Source organism: Acinonyx jubatus, chromosome A2 (genome assembly GCF_027475565.1).
Source record: "Acinonyx jubatus isolate Ajub_Pintada_27869175 chromosome A2, VMU_Ajub_asm_v1.0, whole genome shotgun sequence".
NCBI classification, from domain to species: domain Eukaryota; kingdom Metazoa; phylum Chordata; class Mammalia; order Carnivora; family Felidae; genus Acinonyx; species Acinonyx jubatus.
The window spans coordinates 161,543,228-161,559,313 of NC_069383.1; the positions used below are offsets into that span (position 1 = coordinate 161,543,228).

General features: G+C 62.2%; 4 protein-coding genes and 1 long non-coding RNA gene across 12 annotated transcripts in view; 2 read left to right on the forward strand and 3 right to left on the reverse strand.

Moving 5' to 3' along the window:
- Window positions 1-45: 45 nt before the first annotated feature.
- On the reverse strand, window positions 46-1,926 carry RPL36 (ribosomal protein L36). The gene is made up of 4 exons (XM_027049280.2): window positions 1,862-1,926; window positions 1,592-1,686; window positions 901-1,035; window positions 46-176 (listed from the first exon to the last, which is right to left on the reverse strand). Exons 2-4 carry the CDS (start codon window positions 1,682-1,684, stop codon window positions 87-89), a joined length of 318 nt encoding a protein of 105 aa, XP_026905081.1. The 5' UTR covers window positions 1,685-1,686; window positions 1,862-1,926; the 3' UTR covers window positions 46-86.
- Window positions 1,927-3,537: 1,611 nt separating this feature from the next.
- On the reverse strand, window positions 3,538-7,848 carry HSD11B1L (hydroxysteroid 11-beta dehydrogenase 1 like). Of its 4 annotated transcripts, none has more exons than XM_027049275.2 (8): window positions 7,709-7,848; window positions 5,692-5,787; window positions 5,480-5,610; window positions 4,944-5,055; window positions 4,523-4,614; window positions 4,253-4,346; window positions 3,958-4,084; window positions 3,538-3,878 (listed from the first exon to the last, which is right to left on the reverse strand). In XM_027049275.2, the coding sequence occupies exons 1-8, from the start codon at window positions 7,728-7,730 to the stop codon at window positions 3,683-3,685; spliced, it is 870 nt and encodes a 289-aa protein (XP_026905076.1). In that variant the 5' UTR covers window positions 7,731-7,848; the 3' UTR covers window positions 3,538-3,682. The 4 variants fall into 4 exon arrangements, with proteins under 4 accessions (XP_026905076.1, XP_026905075.1, XP_026905077.1 ...); XM_027049274.2 differs by having other exon boundaries at window positions 3,958-4,123; XM_027049276.2 differs by lacking the exon at window positions 7,709-7,848 and adding an exon at window positions 7,373-7,670 and having other exon boundaries at window positions 3,958-4,123.
- On the forward strand, window positions 7,765-10,015 carry MICOS13 (mitochondrial contact site and cristae organizing system subunit 13). 3 transcript variants are annotated; one of them, XM_015072822.3, is made up of 4 exons: window positions 7,765-8,213; window positions 8,945-9,122; window positions 9,341-9,392; window positions 9,778-10,015. In XM_015072822.3, the coding sequence occupies exons 1-4, from the start codon at window positions 7,765-7,767 to the stop codon at window positions 9,873-9,875; spliced, it is 777 nt and encodes a 258-aa protein (XP_014928308.2). In that variant the 3' UTR covers window positions 9,876-10,015. The 3 variants fall into 3 exon arrangements, with proteins under 3 accessions (XP_014928308.2, XP_014928309.2, XP_026905080.1); XM_015072823.3 differs by having other exon boundaries at window positions 8,945-9,053; XM_027049279.2 differs by having other exon boundaries at window positions 8,945-9,105; window positions 9,778-9,862.
- Window positions 10,016-10,245: 230 nt separating this feature from the next.
- Window positions 10,246-15,729, forward strand: LOC128314966 (uncharacterized). The gene is made up of 2 exons (XR_008297329.1): window positions 10,246-11,372; window positions 11,514-15,729. It is a non-coding gene; the product is annotated as an uncharacterized LOC128314966 (long non-coding RNA).
- Window positions 14,549-16,086, reverse strand: part of SAFB (scaffold attachment factor B) — a 36,538-nt gene continuing 35,000 nt past the window's right edge. For 2 of the 3 annotated variants that reach the window (XM_027049264.2, XM_053220031.1), the window contains 4 exons: window positions 15,879-15,994; window positions 15,567-15,673; window positions 15,087-15,153; window positions 14,549-14,879 (listed from right to left, as the gene is read on the reverse strand). In XM_027049264.2, coding sequence (XP_026905065.2) covers window positions 14,750-14,879; window positions 15,087-15,153; window positions 15,567-15,673; window positions 15,879-15,994 — 420 coding nt within the window. In that variant the 3' untranslated portion in view covers window positions 14,549-14,749. The remainder of the gene's footprint in view (window positions 14,880-15,086; window positions 15,154-15,566; window positions 15,674-15,878; window positions 15,995-16,086) is intronic. The other variant, XM_027049265.2, reaches the window with a different exon arrangement.

Sequence of the window (16,086 nt, forward strand, 5' to 3'; positions counted from 1 at the left end):
CCACGTCACCACCGCACCCCTTCCCCCAGACCAATACAAGACCCCCAAGTTCCAAAAAGGCTTTATTACATACAGAGGGGAGGGGCTCAGTCCTTCTTGGCTGCCGCTTTCCGCATGGCCGCCAGGACGTTGCTCAGCTCCTCTCTCTTCCTCTTGGCGCGGATGTGTGTCCCCACCTGCCGAGAAAAGAGACGGAGCGGTCAGTCTGGGCCCCAAGCCCCGGCCCTGCCGACAGTCCACCTATCCCCCCCCCCCTTTTTTTTCAAAGCTATCATTAGGGGAAAACTGGGTTCTCAGATTTGAAACATTTTAAATATTTAGACACAGCGCAAGCAGGTAAGGGGCAGAGAGGCAGACATGATCCCAGCCAGGCCGCTGCTCCCAACCAGGCTGCTGCGAGCTGTCAGCACGTGGGGCTCCAATGCACCAACCAGGAGGTCATGACCTGAGCCAAAGCTGGAGGTTTTAACAGACTGAGTCACCGAGGCGACCGTGACATTTACTTATTTTGAGACAGGACAGTGCGAGTGGGAGAGGGAAGAGAGAATCCCAGGCAGGTTCCCTGCTCCCGGTGCAGAGCTCCATGTGGGGCTCGAACCCGTGGAGCCTGGACATCACGGCCTGAGCCAAAACCAAGAGTCAACCCTTAACTGAATGAGCCACCCAGGCACCCCAACCACCTTCTTTTTCCACGTTTATTCTTGGGAGCACGCAAGCAGGGGAGGGGCAGAGAGGGGCTCGAGAGGAAGAGAGGGAGCGAGATCCCTCCAATCTGACACAGGCTCCGAGCTGTCAGCGCAGAGCCGGAGGTGTCGCGGAGCTTGCACCCCCTAACGGCGAGATCACGACCCGAAGCCCCCGCTTAACCGACTGAGCCCACCAGGCGCCCCATCCACCTACCCTTTTCTTGATGAACTTGAGCGCGCGCTTGTCCTTGGAGACTTTGAGCAGCTCCATGGCTCGCCGCTCGTAGGGGGCAAAGCCACACACCTCTCGGATCATGTCCCGCACGAACTTGGTGTGCTTGGTGAGGCGCTGGGGGTTGGGGCGGGGGGTGGGGGGGGGACGGCCGTCAGCGCGAGGCGCTCGGAGCCCACACCACCCGGGGCGCTGAGCGCCACGACGGTAGCGTGACTCCTCCTCACCCGCACCCCCGAGTCCCAGCCTTCTCGACAGGGCCCTCCCGCCCGGCCTTGACCTAGGCTGTTGCCTGCGCCCGGAAACCTCTCCCAGGGGGCGCAGCTGGGCACCATGGAGTCTCAGCTTAACGACGGAGCCCTTAAACCCGGTGCAGCGGAGATCACAAGCCTAACAGGGCCTCCGCTTTCCTTCCACATTCCAGCCTCGACCCCTCGACCCCTCGACCCAGGCCCCGTGCGCCCGGCAAACACCCGCGCGGGGCGCATCCAGGTGTGCGGCCCAGGTGGGCGCTCCTCACGCAGGCGATTCGCACGGGTCTCCACTCGCTGCTCGGGCGAGTCTCACACCCCCCACGCCGCCCACGAGTCCCCGCCTGCGCCCCACCACTGTCGCCGGGGCCCTACCCGCCTCCCCCCAAGAGGCTCCCCCTGACGCGCGCACCCGCACTCACCCCGCGGCGGCGGCTGTGCCTCGGCTTGCTCACGTTCTTGGTTACCTTGTGGCCCTTGTTGAGGCCCACGGCCATAGGGTAGCGCAGAGCCATGGCTGCAGACGCGGATGGGGAGGGGAAGAGATGAGTGCGGGCTCGGTCCCCGCCGCCCGGAACCCCGCGTCCCGGCTCCCCGGGGCTCGCTCGCCGCACCCAGGCGCAGCCCTGAGCCGCCCCGGGGCCCCGGAGGCCGGATGGCAACAGATCCCACACACCGAGCCCCGGACTAACCTGCTGCTCCTCAATGGCTCCCGCGGCGGAAGGGCTGTAGGCCCGCGGAACTCTGGGATATCTAGCTTCCGCGGGTCGAGCGAGCCAGAGAGGCAGGAACGCCGCGCACTCCCCCTGGCGGCTGGAGGCCCTGCGGTCTCCATGAGCATGCGCGAACCATCTCCCTGCGCATGCGCGCTACCACTAGCAGCCCAGCACTAGCTTCGGCCGTGGGTGCGGTGACTCCCTTCGTGGGTTGAGAGTCCGAATCCCACTTCTGCAGGCTCCTGGCTGAAATCCCACCTTGGCCACTGGCTTGCTGACCCTGCGCCAGGAACTTTACCACCCGGCACCTGAATTTCTTCATTTGTAAAATGAGGACAATAATAGTACCTGTTCCAAACTGTTTAAGCTACAATGGTATTTGGCACAAAATAAAACTTCCATAAACAGATATTGGTTTCAATCTATATGATCCTAAATTCTTAGAACTGAAGATGTGGTATAGTGCCCCCTGATGGCACTTGATATAATTTGATGTAATTTTAGCTGGTTCCGGGACAGCAGGCAGGGTTGAAACAAAACAAAACAAAACAAAACAAAACAAAACAAAATTTCTGGTTTTTTATCTTTCACTTCTACTTATCCCCAAATTATGGTCCCAGTTTGGGGCTGATCTGTTTGGGGTTAACCCTTGTAACCCTTGCTCATTCTAGAGCCCTGCATAGCCAACAGCTATTGTAACATTGTATTTGTTCTACAGTTTTTATTTGTATAGTTGCTTTTTCCTTATGCAAGTGCACTAATTTATCATTTTAGGGAGAGGAGGCGTCATGTTTTCACTAACTGATATAAATATCAGTGATGTGCAGGGAGAGAATCCCAGCTCCTGCCACGGACGTCCATCCTCTCTCTAAGCACCTTCCCTTACCTATGAAATGGGAACAGTGGCAACACCAGCTTCAGATTGTGATGATGCCATGAGATCAGCAATGCCAAGGGCTTAGTGCCTGATACACATTATCATTATTGCTGCGCAACCCCTGTACTTCATGTTGCAAATAAAACCTCTGTGCCACTCAGTACCCTTCCTTTCACCCGTGACTTGCTAGGCAAGGGCTGCCTCTCGCTCGGCCTCCATTTCTCCCCTCTAAAATAGGGTTGACAAGTCTGGTCCCCATACACAAACTCCTCTTGACCCACCTGCCACCTGCAAACTGGAAGGACCAAGCAATTTGAACACACATGTGCAAGGGTAGAAGGATTTTTATAATGAAACAGGAGGCTGGGTCCAGCCCAGAACACCGTCTTTCCCTCCTCCCCCACCTCAGAACCCATCAGCAGGTGGACAGTTTCAAGGTTGTCCCTTGCTTGGGGCAACGGTAGGGGAATGCTCCAAAACTGAGTGGAAAGAAGAGATCGGGGCTGCAGAGGATCCAGGTGGGAGATGGACAGGGTTCCCAGGATGGCTCAGGGGTGGTGTGCCCTGTTTCACACGGCCAGGGCCGTGGCGAAAGTCACATCACCTCTCTGAGCCTCAGTTTTCTCGTCTGCAAAATGGAAGCAGCAACCATGTCATCAGTGGTGGCCCGGAAGGCTGAGGTCATGCCTTCCAGGTCACTGACAGGGTGCCTGGCACATGATCAGCACTTGCACACCGGGAGTGGTGACCGTGTTTCCAGGTGCTGGTAGTATTTCTCGGTTTTCCTTTTCTGTCTTGATGACTCTGTCTTGAGCCACGGCCACCGTCTCCGAGGTGTCTCGGTTCGTGTCCCGGCTCCGAGACGGCTGGATAGAGGGTTCCCCTCTCTGGGAAGCTGAAGGGGTGCCACCCGCAGCAGCTCAGGCAGCAGCGGCAGCGGTGACGTTGAGCTCCTGGCGGATGAACCAGGCCCTCGGGTGCGGCAGCCATCCCCGCAGCAGACAGAGCAGGCGGAAGCGCCATGGGTAGAAGACGCCGGGGGCGCGTGTGGCGCCGCCGCGGATCACGGCCAGGGCCGCCTTGGGCCCTGGGGCCGCCTTGGCCCTCGTGACGCCCCTGGGGACAGGAGGGTGCGGTGGAAACTGCGGCTGGGCGGCCCCTCACTGCCCCTGCCCCTGATGGCCCCGGGCCTCACCTGACTCCCTCGGCAGGGGAGGCGCGATCCCGGAGGCCCAGGACACACATGGTGATGGCCACGTTCACGTCCTGCACGTCTAGCTCCCGCCGCAGAGAGCCGAAGAAGCCGTCCAGAGCGAACTTGGCTGCCGAGTACGGGCGGGAGAAGGATGTGGGCACCTGGCCTAGGAGGGCGGGAGGGCAGCAGCTGAGTGACCACCGCCGCTCCCCCTCCTCCAGGGGGCCTTCCTGCCCTGGGGCTCGGCCGCATCGAGCCCTGTGGCCTCCCGACTCTCCGCCCCGCGTGCACGCACCGAGCAGCGAGGACACGACCACCAGAGAGCCTTTGCTGTCTGTCAGGCTGGGCAGCGCCAACGAAGTCAGCTGCACGTAACTCAAAAAGTTCACCTGGAGGTGGCGACGGCGAGTCACCGAGCCGCGGAGAAACTCGAGCCCGGAAGGGGCGGGGCTTTGAGGTGTGGGCGGGGCCTCGGGCGGGGGGCAGGGCCTCCGGTGGGGATTTAGGAGGGGGTGGAGTCTGGGGATTGGAGGGACGGGGCGCTGGCCGCGGAGGGGCGGAGCACCTGCATGAGCCAGCGTGTGGCCTGGACGCTCCTGGACCGCGAGCCTGCCGGGGTGGCGCCGAGGTGGTTCAGCACGAGGTAGTCCAGTCCTCCTGGCCCGGAGAGGCCCATCAGCAAGGAGCTAGTCCTTGAGGCTCCGCCCCTGGGCCCGAAGAGACCCCGCCCCTAGCGCCGTCGCCTTGAACTAGCGACGCCTCGGCCAGAGCGCCGACCCCGTGAATTCGGCCCCGGGTGGCGCCCCGCCTAATAGCAAAGAGACCGGGCCCTCCTCCCTGCATCCTGCCAGGCTTCGTCCCTGATCCAATAAGGCCCGGTCCAGAGTTCCAGCCCCTGGCCACGCCCCGGACCCCGTAAACCTCCACCCACCGACTACCACGGCCCCACCCCATTCGGGTCTTGCCCCGAAGGCCCCGCCCCTCACCCAGCTTGTCCAGCGCGAACTGCACCACGCGCTCGGGCACCTCAGGGGAGGCCATGTCCGCAGCGATGTAGAAGACCTTGGGAGCGCCCAGCTTCCGGCAGTTCCCTACCACCTGGGGGGGCCAGAGCTGCCCGTGGGCCCGTCCACCCCAGCCGGCCCCCACCCCCACCCCCCGCCACCTGCTAGGCCACTGGGGCCCCAGCCTAAAGCCCCCTCCTCTACTCCGAGCTTCAACATCCACCATCATTCATTCTCAATTCTCAGCGCGGGCTGTGGACACTACCCATCCGCCCACTGACTGAGGAACCCTCCCGGTTTTACCCCCGCTGTTTTACTGTACCAACCCAACACCATAACCCACGAGAAGGTACTTTTATTGTCTCCGGTTTGCAAATGAGGAAACTGAGGCACAGCGGTTAAACAACTGGCCTCAGGTCACACAGGAAGCCTGGACCGTTGCAAGGATTTCAGTAAGCCCGGGCCCCGCTTTCCACCCACGCGCACCCGGCCATCAAACGGGAAATGGGATGTCTCACCTTCTGCAGGAGGGCCTCCGTGTGGGCAGTGAGCACCAGGTGGGAGCCCAGGCGGGCGTAGTGATATGCCAGTTCCTCCCCGACGCCCGCACTGGCCCCTGTCAGCAGCACGCGGGCTCCCTGGAGGCTGGCTGGCAGTGTGGGGGGGTGGTCAACCCTGGGGGTGCACCGGACAGCCGGCCAGATTCCTCCCTCCCCCACCAGGCACTCACCAGGGTCAAAGTTGTCATCCCAGTAATAAGAGAAGAACAGGGCTCCCAGCCCGGTGAAGAGCAGTACCTTCATGGCCCTCCCCGGGGCTGCAGGGGCTGCGGCGGGAGAGAGGGTGGCGGGCACAGGCCTGACTGACAGCCGCACCCATTTCCTCAAGTGTGATCTTGTGTGAAGAGGCTCCAGGCCCTGCCCTCGCTTCTCCGTCTCTGCAGCCAACACCTGCTCCAGGTCACACGGCTAGACTAGACGGCTCCCCTGCTCCAATCCCCTCGACTCTTCTGGGCTTTCACCCTCCCCCCAGCGGCCAAATCACATCTTGCCTCGCCCTGCTCAATATCCAGGCTCCTTGAGGGTCAGAGGACCAGCCCCTCTTGCTCACGCTGCCAGTTGCCACACCTGCCTCCTCACTGTTCCTCAGAACCAGCCAGTCTCCATCCTGCCTGAGGGCCTTTGCACTGGCTGTGCCCTCTGCCCCGAATGCTCTCCCCAAATATAACCCAATGAGTTGCTCTCCCGCTTCTTTCAAGTCAGAGCAAAACTGATCTCCCCCTAGACTGTCGTGCTCCATGAGGCAGGAAAGAAACAGAAACCTGTTTCTGCTTTGTTCACTCTTGGGTCCTCAATGCCCCAAACTGTGCCAGACGCTCAGCAGGTACTCAAGAGGCACCAGATGGACACTGAGTGACAGGAGGAACATTGCGGGTAGGAGCTGGGGGAGCTAGAAGGAGTCTTAGGCCTGGGTTGGAGACACAAGAACCTATGCCATCAGGGTTAAGATGTGACGTCAGCTGTGGGAGTGAATTTACTCGTTCCAGGGAGAAGGTGAAAGAGAAACAGGCCAAGTGTTTAATGTTTGGCGGGGGGGCGGGGGGAGGGGGTCATGCATTTCCCCCCAGGGAAAGGCACAGGTCCATCCCATCTTGGGGTTTCAATCCTTCAAACTCAGGAGGACAAGAGAGGGGATTTCCAGAACTGAGAAATGGTGGGGTTGGGGTGTCTTCAGATCTTCACTAGATCCAGCCATCAGTCCTTTGCCCCCACCCCAAAGTTGCAGCTGCCCCCCGCCCCGGGCTCCCCCATCTTCATACGCCCTCCCTCCCCCCCCACCCTTCAGGCAGCCAAAGGGATCTTTGTCCAAAGAAGTCTGATGTTCCCCTTCTTGCTCCAAACCCTCCTAGGGCTCACCACTGACCCCATAGAGACCAAGATCTTAACCTCAGCCCACAATGCCCAGCGGGTCGGGCCCTGGCCCGCCTGTCCACTCTCCTCTTCCACCATTCCCGTCTATGAACCTCCCTCAGTTCTCAGAAAAGTGAACTCCTCGCCCTTCCCCAGTCGCGGCAGCCACCCCACCTCTCCTCACTTCCAGGGAAAGGCTATGAAGCGCCTCAACCTGGCCCTTAACCTGACCCTCTTCCGACCCTGGCCCTGACCACAGCAGCCACGCAGGGGGAGGTGGGGTCGGGTGGATGAATGGCCGGCTGGGTGGATGGGTGGATGGATGGATGGATGGATGGATGGATGGATGGATGGATGAAGCAGTCGGCCTGCGATGGGGGACGAATAGGGGGAACCAGACGATCGCAGAACGTACTGGTCCCCTGACCTCCCTGGGCCTCAGTTTCCCCTCTGGACAAAAAGGACGTGGGCCGTGTTGCGCGCTCCCAACCTCGCACTTACCCACTCGGGCCTCAGTTTCTCCCCGCGGTGCAGAGGGGCTGGGGTCCGGGCCAGGGAACGAGGCGCGCGCCCCTCGGACCTCCTTAAGTGGTCGCGTCCGGCCGGGCCCCCGACCACTCCCCCTCCCGTAGGGCCCGAGTCACGTGACACCGAGCCCACCTCCTCAGGGGGAGGGGCCTGGACACGGAGACTTAGCGCCCGGGCGTTGCCGGGCAACGGCCAAGGGCCAGGCTAGCCCCCTCCCAGTCGTGGTCCTGGTCCCGCCCCCTGGACGAAAGCCCCACCCCCGACCCAGATCACGTGGCCGAGGGCCAGCTTCCCTCACACAATTCCGACCTCTCGTTGCCGTGACGACCATCTCACTGGCACGCTCTTCCCGGGCCTGGGCCCTTATGCCCCCGCGCGGGCGCGGGTGGATCTCCCGGGCTCCGACATCTTCTTGGGTCACGCTCCGGCCTCATTCTAGACGCCGGACAGCTGTTTCCCCCTCACGCCCCCGGGACCGTGCCAGGCGGGACTACATTTCCCAGGAGTCTTTGCGGCCAGGCGAGCCATCCGGCGCCTCACGGGGCCCTGCTGACTCCATTTCCCAGGCAGCTTTGCGGCTCCCGGGCTCTGAAGATCACACTTCTCAGAATCCTTTCGCCGTAGGGCCGCCGTCCCTCTCCGGAGTCTCCGAGCCTTCGAGCGACTTCGACTCCCGGAGGCCTTTGCGGCCGACTAGGGTGACTACGTTTCCCAGAGGCCTCTGCGGCGCCGCCACCGGAAGCGGCGAGCGAGTCGAGTGTCCTTGCGCGCGGAGCCGAGGGACCATGGTGCCCCGAGTGTGGTCGCTGATGAGGTGCGTGGGGCCGCCGGGCGGGCTCGGAGCCCCCGAAAAAGTCCCCGCCTGTGGGCACCCCCTCCGGTTTGCTCCCGATTGGATCTTCGAATTCCGTGGTGTCAGGTCCCCCATCGCCCAGATGGGGAAACTGAGGTTCAGGCGGGGAGGGGCTTCCCGAGATCTCCTGTCGCCTCCTTCCCGCGTCCCAGCGAACCCTTGCCTCCTGATTGTCTGTGTCCGAGACCCCTCGGAGCCTCAGTTGCCTCCTCTGTAAGGTGGGAATGCCGCACGCGCTGTTTCAGGAAGTTAACTCGTGCCCAGAGCGACGTATGACATACAAGAAATGACCGGGGTCCCTTGGAAGCCCCTCGAGGGTTGCGCTCGGGTCGTGCCTCCCGGGGCTGGAAGACAGGAAGTCAGGGGTCTTAAGTCTTCACTATTCCCTGCTCTGTGCGGGATCACGCGTGACCCACGGTCCCCCTCCGGGACGTAGTTTCCCAGGTAAACGGGGCCGAGTAGCTCCGCTTTGCAGGGTAAATTGAGTACAACACTCAATGGGCGTAGTAGGCGTCAGGCAAGCCTCTGCGCTTCCAAAGTGCCTTCCGCTGCCTGGCTTCAGGTGTGGCGCTCTGAGGACTGTGGCAGCCCCGGGAGTCCAACTCCTCCCCAAAGTGGGCCTGGAGCCCCGAGGGTGGCCACTGGCGTCCCATGAGCTACTGAGCTGCTGTCCTTCCCTTCTCTGCCTGCAGGTTCCTCATCAAGGGCAGTGTGGCCGGGGGTGCCGTCTACCTGGTGTATGACCAGGAGCTGCTGGGGCCAAGTGACAAGAGCCAAGCTGTCCTTCAGAAGGCAGAGGAGGTAGTCCCCCCAGCCCTGTACCAGTTCAGCCAGTACGTGTGTGAGCAGACAGGTCTGAAGATACCCCAGGTACCCTGGGACTGGGAGTGAGGCTAAGGCTTGGGGGTGGGGGCCGTGGGGGGGGAGGGTGTGGTGTCAGTTCTGGGGTGGCTTTTGGTCCCTGGTCCCTCCAGCCCCGCGTGGTGTTCTCTGCAGTGGGCTTTGTGCTGCTTTCCGCTGCCTCCGGAGGGGGCTGGGGCTCCTGGGCCCTCCCCTTTTCACCTGCCCCTTCTCTCCTCTCTTCCCAGCTCCCAGCCCCTCCAAAGTTTAACTTTCACATCCGCGACTCCTGGAATTCAGGTAGGCCCCGGTCCCTGGGCTTGGGGTGGCGGCCCCTGATACCCCAGTCAGCACCCCCTGCCCCCCTTTCCTGGCCATTCCTCTCCATCGTTCTCCTTCCTGCTCTGTGCACCCCCTGCAGATCTAAGAGAGGACAAGGGGTGGAGATTTCAGGGGGGTGGGAGCAAGATAGAGCCTCCGTTGAAGACAGGTCACTTTGGAGCTCACCGTGTGACTTCAGACAAGGCGAGGCCCTGCCCCATCTCTGCCTCAGTTTCCCCGTGTGGAACTGACCAGGCTGGAACTGGGGCCTCTCAAAGCCTTGCGGAGCTAGGGTTTCCGGGGGGAGCGGGGAAGCGGTGGCTGAGCCCTGTGGCTGAAGGCACTGGGCCCTCCCTCCCCACAGGCATCATTAAGGTGATGTCGGCTCTGTCGGCGGCCCCCTCCAAGGCTTGCGAGTACTCCAGGGAGGGCTGGGACTACCTGAAGGAGCGAATCAAGTAGCCTGTCAGAGGAGGCCACCTGCCCCAGCCAGGAACAGGGGCAGGGATGCCATAGAGCTGGAGACTCCAGACTGGGACTGAGACCCCACGCCAAGGGCAGCTCCCGGCCTTGCTGGCCCAATAAAGGACTTTGGAAGTGTTCCCGACCCGTGTGCTTGCCCTAGGGGCTTGGGGTGGCCCGGCTGGTGCCAGAGTGCAGGGACCTGGGCTTCTGGTGCCTAGCGGCTCGTCAGAGCTTAACTTTGACCACAGGCATTGGTTCACCCCTTTGCTGTCTGGGCCCTGCCCGCTGAGTCCCCAGCCCGGTGTGGGGGTTGAGAGCCGACGCTTGGCCCTGGTGCTCTGTAGGCAGTGCTCCGGGCCCAGGAGCACTCAGTTTGCGGAGGGCTGAGCCCCTGGTGGGGCGGTCTGGAGGTGGGGACTCGGCAGAGTGAGCAGAATTCATCTGTCTCCGTGGCCGGGAGCTCGTGTGGCCGCCCAATCTCTGACTGGCTCAGCTCACTGATCACCCGTGTCTAGTCTAGTCTTGGCCCTCCCTTGCCTGCTTTCCACCCTCAATCCCCCATGGTCTGGGGATTCCTGGGGACCGCAGGCTTCACGGTCATTGCAGTGGAGGGGGGCTCCCCGGCCCACAGAGGTCCTGCCTTCCCAGCGTCCCCTGCTCCCCTGGGAAGCCTTTCCGCCCTGGATCAGCTGCCTGGTGACCTGAGTGTTCTTCCCCACCCGGCGGGACAAGAGGGCGGGCCCTGAAAATACTCCCAGCCCCGAGGGCATCCCACCATGATGGCAGCAGGAGGAAACCTGTGCCCCAGACGGGCAATAGGCCGTCTGGGCTTGGGTGGGAGGCAGAGACTGGCCCGGGCTGCTGCTCCAGGAGCGGAGACCAGGCCTGGGTAATGGTGCCCTGAGCTGGGATGGGATCCCCCGTGCCTGAGAGTTGTGGGAGTTCTGTTGCTTGGTCTAGTGGTCGGGCTCCCCTAGGCCCATGAGCAAGGAGAGGACGGCGGTTACACGTGAGGAAAGCAGAGACCAGAAGCCACGACGTTTTGCAGGCCCTTCGGGGATGAGAAGCTGGCGCAGGTCCACGGGAGGTGTGGGGAGGAGTGTGGTAGGGGATGGGTGGCCTGGCCTGCTGCGTTTGGGGAGGGAGAGCCCAAAGTGACCTGCCAGTCCGCTTTCCAGGAACAGTGTAGGTGGGCCCCCCGTGGCCAGTGGGCCCCTCCCATCCTGCCTGGGCCGTGGCAGGGGTAGGAGCAAGTCTAGGGCAAGGGCAGGACGAGTGGGGCCGGGGAACATCGCTGATCCTTGGGACCTCCCAGGAGGGAGCAAGCCCAGGTTCAGAGGTGAGCCCGGTAACGCACCCTAGCCTGACCCCCCCCATCCACGGAGCCCTTCTACAGGGAAGGAAGCAGATGGGGGTCCCATCGTACAGATGGAGAAACCCACGTGCATGGCCGGGTCCAAGCCCTGCTCCTTCCGCCTGGAGCCCAGGTAGTAGGTAGTTAGCTTACGCCCTCCCCTGGGCACAGGATTTCCAGTTGCCTCACTCCCATGACCCAATCCTGGGCCTTTGAAAACTGGAGGGTTTGTGGGGCGCCTGGGTGACGCCGTCGGTTAAGCGTCCAACTCTTGATTTCAGCTCAGGTCACGATTTCGTGGTTCGTGAGTTCAAGCCCCACGTCGGGCTCTGCGCTGACAGAGCGGAGCCTGCTTGGGATGCTCACTCTCTCTGTCTCTCCGTCTCTCTGTCTCTGCCCCTCCCCTACTCTCTCAAAATAAACTTAAAAAAAAAAAAAGGCCTTTGAAAACTGGAGGGTTTGTGCTCAGGGCACGCGAAGCTAGGGCTGTAGCACGTGTCACGGGAGGCTCCTTGCGTCCTCACGACCCTCCCGTTACCATCACCACCATTTCCCAAGGAGAGGCAGACCTGGAGGGAGAGAGGCCCGCCAGGGCCACCCTGCCGTGCTCTTGAATAACTCCTAGCGGAGCACATAGGAAGGGAAACCAGCCTTTGGAGGCAGGTCGGTAATGAGCCACCCTGGGAACGTGCTCGGCCCTTCCGGGGCCCCTCACCTCCATCCAGGCAGCTGAGTCCCGCAGGTCCATCGAGTTCTGGGCTTTGGGCAGCGTCTCTGCCGGCTGGCATCAGTAGGGCTGGTCACGGGAGCGACTGCCGTCCCTGCGAGACGCACCTGTGTCAGGGGGAGGGGGCCGTGAAGCGGGGGCTCCGAAAAGGCGGAGGTGGCCTGGGGCGGCCTGGGTGGGCAGGAAGGGCTGGAGGAAGCACCCGGCCACCCCCACGGCTGCGCACAGCCGGGCCCAGGGCAGCTGAGGAAACGGGCTGAGGCGGATGCACCTGTTAAGAGAGCGCAGAGCAAGCGGGGCTGGGTCATCTGACGGAGGAGATCCGATACCCCCAGGGCCCCCCAGGGCGCCGCTCCGGCTGCTCGAGGCCCCCCAGGCTCCCAGCAGCCCTGGGGGATGGCCCACAAGGTTCCCCAAGCCTGAGGTTTCCGTCTACCCTGTTGGCCCCCCGCCAGCTTTCCCTGCTTGCCTGGATGGCTCTTGTGTTCGGGGGCACGATGGGGGGCGTCCCCCGAAACAAGCTCTGGTGTGCACCCACAGCCTGGGCCAGGGGTCAGCCGGCTGCTGGCCCCCTGCTCACACAGACCCAGCCACCAGCCTGCAGACTGGGGCGCCATTCGTTGACTCCGCCATCCCCTCGTGCAGCCAGACCCAAACTCCTCTGTCCCCTTGTATCTGTCACCAGTGCCAAGACCACCTCCCTGGTCTTCCCACCTGCCCCGTCAGTCTGTTTCCCAATGTCCCAAGATCGGGTCACTGCCCTACTCAGAAACCTTCTATGGCTCCCTGCTGCCCTCCCCTTGAGCCCAGACTCCTCAAAGGGCCGTTTGCTACAACACAGCTGGTTTTCACCACAGCCCTCCTGCCGCCCTTCCTCCGGACTCCTACTCATCCTGCCCACATACAGCTCGGCCTCCGCCTCCTCCGGGAAGTCTGCCCTGATCCCTCCTTCCCACCCCTGGGCTGAGTCTGGGCCTTGTGACCGCCCTGTGGGTGTCCCATCATGGCACTTACCGCTTCGGGGCCGCGTCTCCCCAGCTCAGCATCTCATGTGCTTGGGACCAGCCTGGGCACCGTAGGTGTCGAGCAGCACCCCCCCCGCCCCCCAAATGTCCGCAGACCCTGTCTCCTCAGTCCCGACAGCCACAGGCGTCTCCAGGTGCTGCCGGGTGTCTGCCCACTGGGGACGGTCATCCCAGCTAACCACCACGGCCTCGGGAGTTTGTAGCAGTCACGTGTCCACTGTGAGCAGCGACCAGACTGAGGGGCTTGATGCAACCCATGTTGACCGCACCACAGATCAACACGAGTCTCGCTGGGCTACGATGCAGGTGTGGACGGGGCTGGCTCCTTCTGGGCGCTCCAGGGGGAGTAATCCATTTCCTGCCTTTTCGGCTTCTAGAGGCCACTGCACTCCTTGGGATGAGGGCCGCTTCGTCTCCAAAGCCGGCCGTGTAGTCTGCCGGTCTCTGGCTCCCCCGCCTCCCCGCTCCCCCGTGAGGACCCTGGTGGTGGCACTGGGCCCACCCGGGGAACCCCAGGGAATCTTCCGTCTCCGGGTCCTGAACTGAATCTCATCTGCAAAGCCTCTTGGCCACGTTAGGTGCTGTATGTCCAGGTTCCAGCGATTGGCGTGGGGTCGTCTGCAGCCCCTCCGGAGAGGGGGTTCGTCTGGCCCCCACATCTGAGGGCTTGATCTCATGTCTGTCTCCCCCTAGCTGTGGGTTGTGGGGGGACAGAAGCCCAGGCTGCCCCAATGGTTGGACATCGCCAGGCCTGAAACAGGCCCAGACCCTACTTGGACATGTCAAAGACGGGAGCCCAGAGGGGCAACCAGCCTTGGTTGGTTCCCACAGACCAAGCAGCAGCAGGCCTCCCTCGCGCTACCGGTGTCCTACGCAGGTGGGCTGGACCTCCCTCCACACCTCCCCCGCCCTCCCCTCCCCGCTGCAAGACCTGGGAGCCACAGCAAGGGAGCCTGTGGACCACGTGAGGAGGCAGCACGGTCCCAGGTGCACACCTCGGCACCACACTGTGTTCTCGCCACCCCCCCCGCCACCCCCCCCCCCCCAGGATGCAGTTCCACTCAGGAGACCCTAGGGGGTCAAAGCCACAGGGACAGGAAGTAGAAGGTGGGTGCTGGGGAGCAGCGTATAAGGGTTTGTGTTTGGGAAGATAGAAGGTTCTGTGGATGGAGGTCAGTGGTGGTGGCACAACGGTGTGCCTACGCTATTGCCACGGGCCTGTCTACGTTAAAATGGTAAATTTCACATGATGTGTCTTTCACCCGATTAAAAGAAAAGCACAGCGGCCTGTTGAGCCAGGGGTGGGAAGCAGGGTGCGGGGGACAGAAAGCTCTGGCGTAAATCAGAGGCCCCGGAGGAACAGGGACAAAACGGCCCAGGCTCAGCAGGCGGCAGGTGAGCACCACCAGCAGACTGCTTCCGGAAACCTTAACGGTCCCTTTAAAGCTGCCCCCGTCCGTCCTCCTCCCTCCTTCCCCGAAGGAAGAACCATGACTAAGTAAGCAATGCCGAGTAGGATTCAACTTACAAAAACACGTGAAATGAAGAGAGACGACGCTTTAAATAAAGGGTATGTGAACAGAAACACATTTATTACAAAAAAACAAAAACCAAAAAAAAAAAAAACAAAACACAAAAAAACATTCACATTGTATTGAGCTACAATATGGCAGCAGATAAAAAAAATTATTGTACACAGTTTAAGAGAAACTCCTAACAGAACATACTCTTGTTGCCACGTGACAGAACACAGGAATCCAAGCGCTTAGTAGCGGCGAGTGAAGCGGGTGTCGTTGGGGCGGCTCCCCCGGTTCTGGCCTCCGAATCCACCCTGCATTCCGCCGCGTGGGATCACGTGGCCCCGCGAGGCCCCACCTGGGGCGAAGCTGCCGCGCCTACGACACGACACACACGGTTCCCATGTCGTTCCCGGGACCGAGGGGCCCACCCTACACGCCCCTGTGTTCCGGGTGCAGCGCCTCCAGCGGGCAGAGGGAGGAGGTCGGTGGGGCGCCTCCCGGACCATTTGCACACCGGTGGCCCAGGCGGGCCACCGTGCGGAGGGGAGAGGGCTGAGCTGGACGGGCGGCACAACACCTTACCCTGACATCCCTCCCCGGTTCATCATGTGACCTGGCCCAGAGTGCCCGGACATACTCCTTTCGCCACCTGCGAGACGAGAGATGCCGGTCACACGGTGCCTCTGTGCACCATGGAGCGCACGTGGAGCGCAGAGGACACCGACGCGGGGCTCCCGTGACTCCAGTACCCTTCCTGAGCCACCCAGTGGACCCAGACCCCGCGGATGCACACGCCGGCCGTCCTCGCCGAGCGGCGGCAGAAAGGAGCTACCTGTGCCCACATCGCTCTTCCCGTGCCAGACGGCTTCTGTCCATTCCCCCTCCCTCCCCACATCCAGCCAGTAATGAGCAGGACCCCAAGGAGGGACAGCAGAGGAAGCCGTTCCCGCCCTCGAGAAGCAGGGAGACGAGCAAAGACGGGCGTAAAGCAGGTGGAGCCTGAGCCTTCCAGGTGCCCCCCCACGAAGACAGACACGTCCCCGGCTGAGAGCCAGTCCTCACCTTGCCACCTCTTGTGGTCCCTGTCTACCATGCCTCCGTCAGCAGCACCCTGCCACGCACGGTCATCCTCTATTCTTCGGCCGTGGTCCCCCCAGTCACGTCTGCCCCTTAGGAAAAGATGCCTCTGATGTGGATTGCCCCCTCTGCGCCTTGCAGAATGGCAGGCGCCACGGGTTCCGGAAGGTGGGTGTCGCATTCTGTGTTCCCGGTCCCCATCCTCCCTCCCCGAGCCAGGGCTCCTCAGGAACACACACCGATCCTGCCAGGGGTGTGTGAGGCCCCTGCAGGTGCTGTGGGGGGTGGGACACAAACCTGGGTGGAGGAGGCAGCCCCCGGCCCTCGCTCATCCTCTTGTCAGAGCCGTATCCCCAGCCGTCCCGGGAGTCCCGCCCATGGCGCTCTGGTCCTCCGTGGCGTTCAGGGTAATGCTGGACGTGAAAGAGCCAGAACAGAAAGAAGGCTTCGGTATCAAGCTTGGATCCCAAGGCCTTGGGGCCAACAAGCTGATAATGACGACGAC

Bases quoted from the DNA above. Each gene is read 5' to 3' on its own strand.
- RPL36 (XM_027049280.2), bottom strand. From the start codon at position 1,684: ATGGCTCTGCGCTACCCTATGGCCGTGGGCCTCAACAAGGGCCACAAG. The intron at 1,036-1,591 runs GTGAGTGCGGGT...CCCAACCCCCAG, and splicing joins GGCACAGCCGCCGCCGCGGG to CGCCTCACCAAGCACACCAA. The intron at 177-900 runs GTAGGTGGATGG...TTTTCTCGGCAG, and splicing joins TCAAGTTCATCAAGAAAAGG to GTGGGGACACACATCCGCGC.
- HSD11B1L (XM_027049274.2), bottom strand. From the start codon at position 7,730: ATGGTCGTCACGGCAACGAGAG. The intron at 5,056-5,479 runs GTGAGACATCCC...TGGCCCCCCCAG, and splicing joins CGGAGGCCCTCCTGCAGAAG to GTGGTAGGGAACTGCCGGAA. The intron at 3,879-3,957 runs GTGAGGCCCGGG...TCCTGTCCCCAG, and splicing joins TCCCCTGCCGAGGGAGTCAG to GGGCGTCACGAGGGCCAAGG.
- MICOS13 (XM_015072822.3), top strand. From the start codon at position 7,765: ATGCCCCCGCGCGGGCGCGGGTGGATCTCCCGGGCTCCGACATCTTCT. The intron at 9,123-9,340 runs GTACCCTGGGAC...CTCTCTTCCCAG, and splicing joins CAGGTCTGAAGATACCCCAG to CTCCCAGCCCCTCCAAAGTT. The intron at 9,393-9,777 runs GTAGGCCCCGGT...CCCTCCCCACAG, and splicing joins CCGCGACTCCTGGAATTCAG to GCATCATTAAGGTGATGTCG.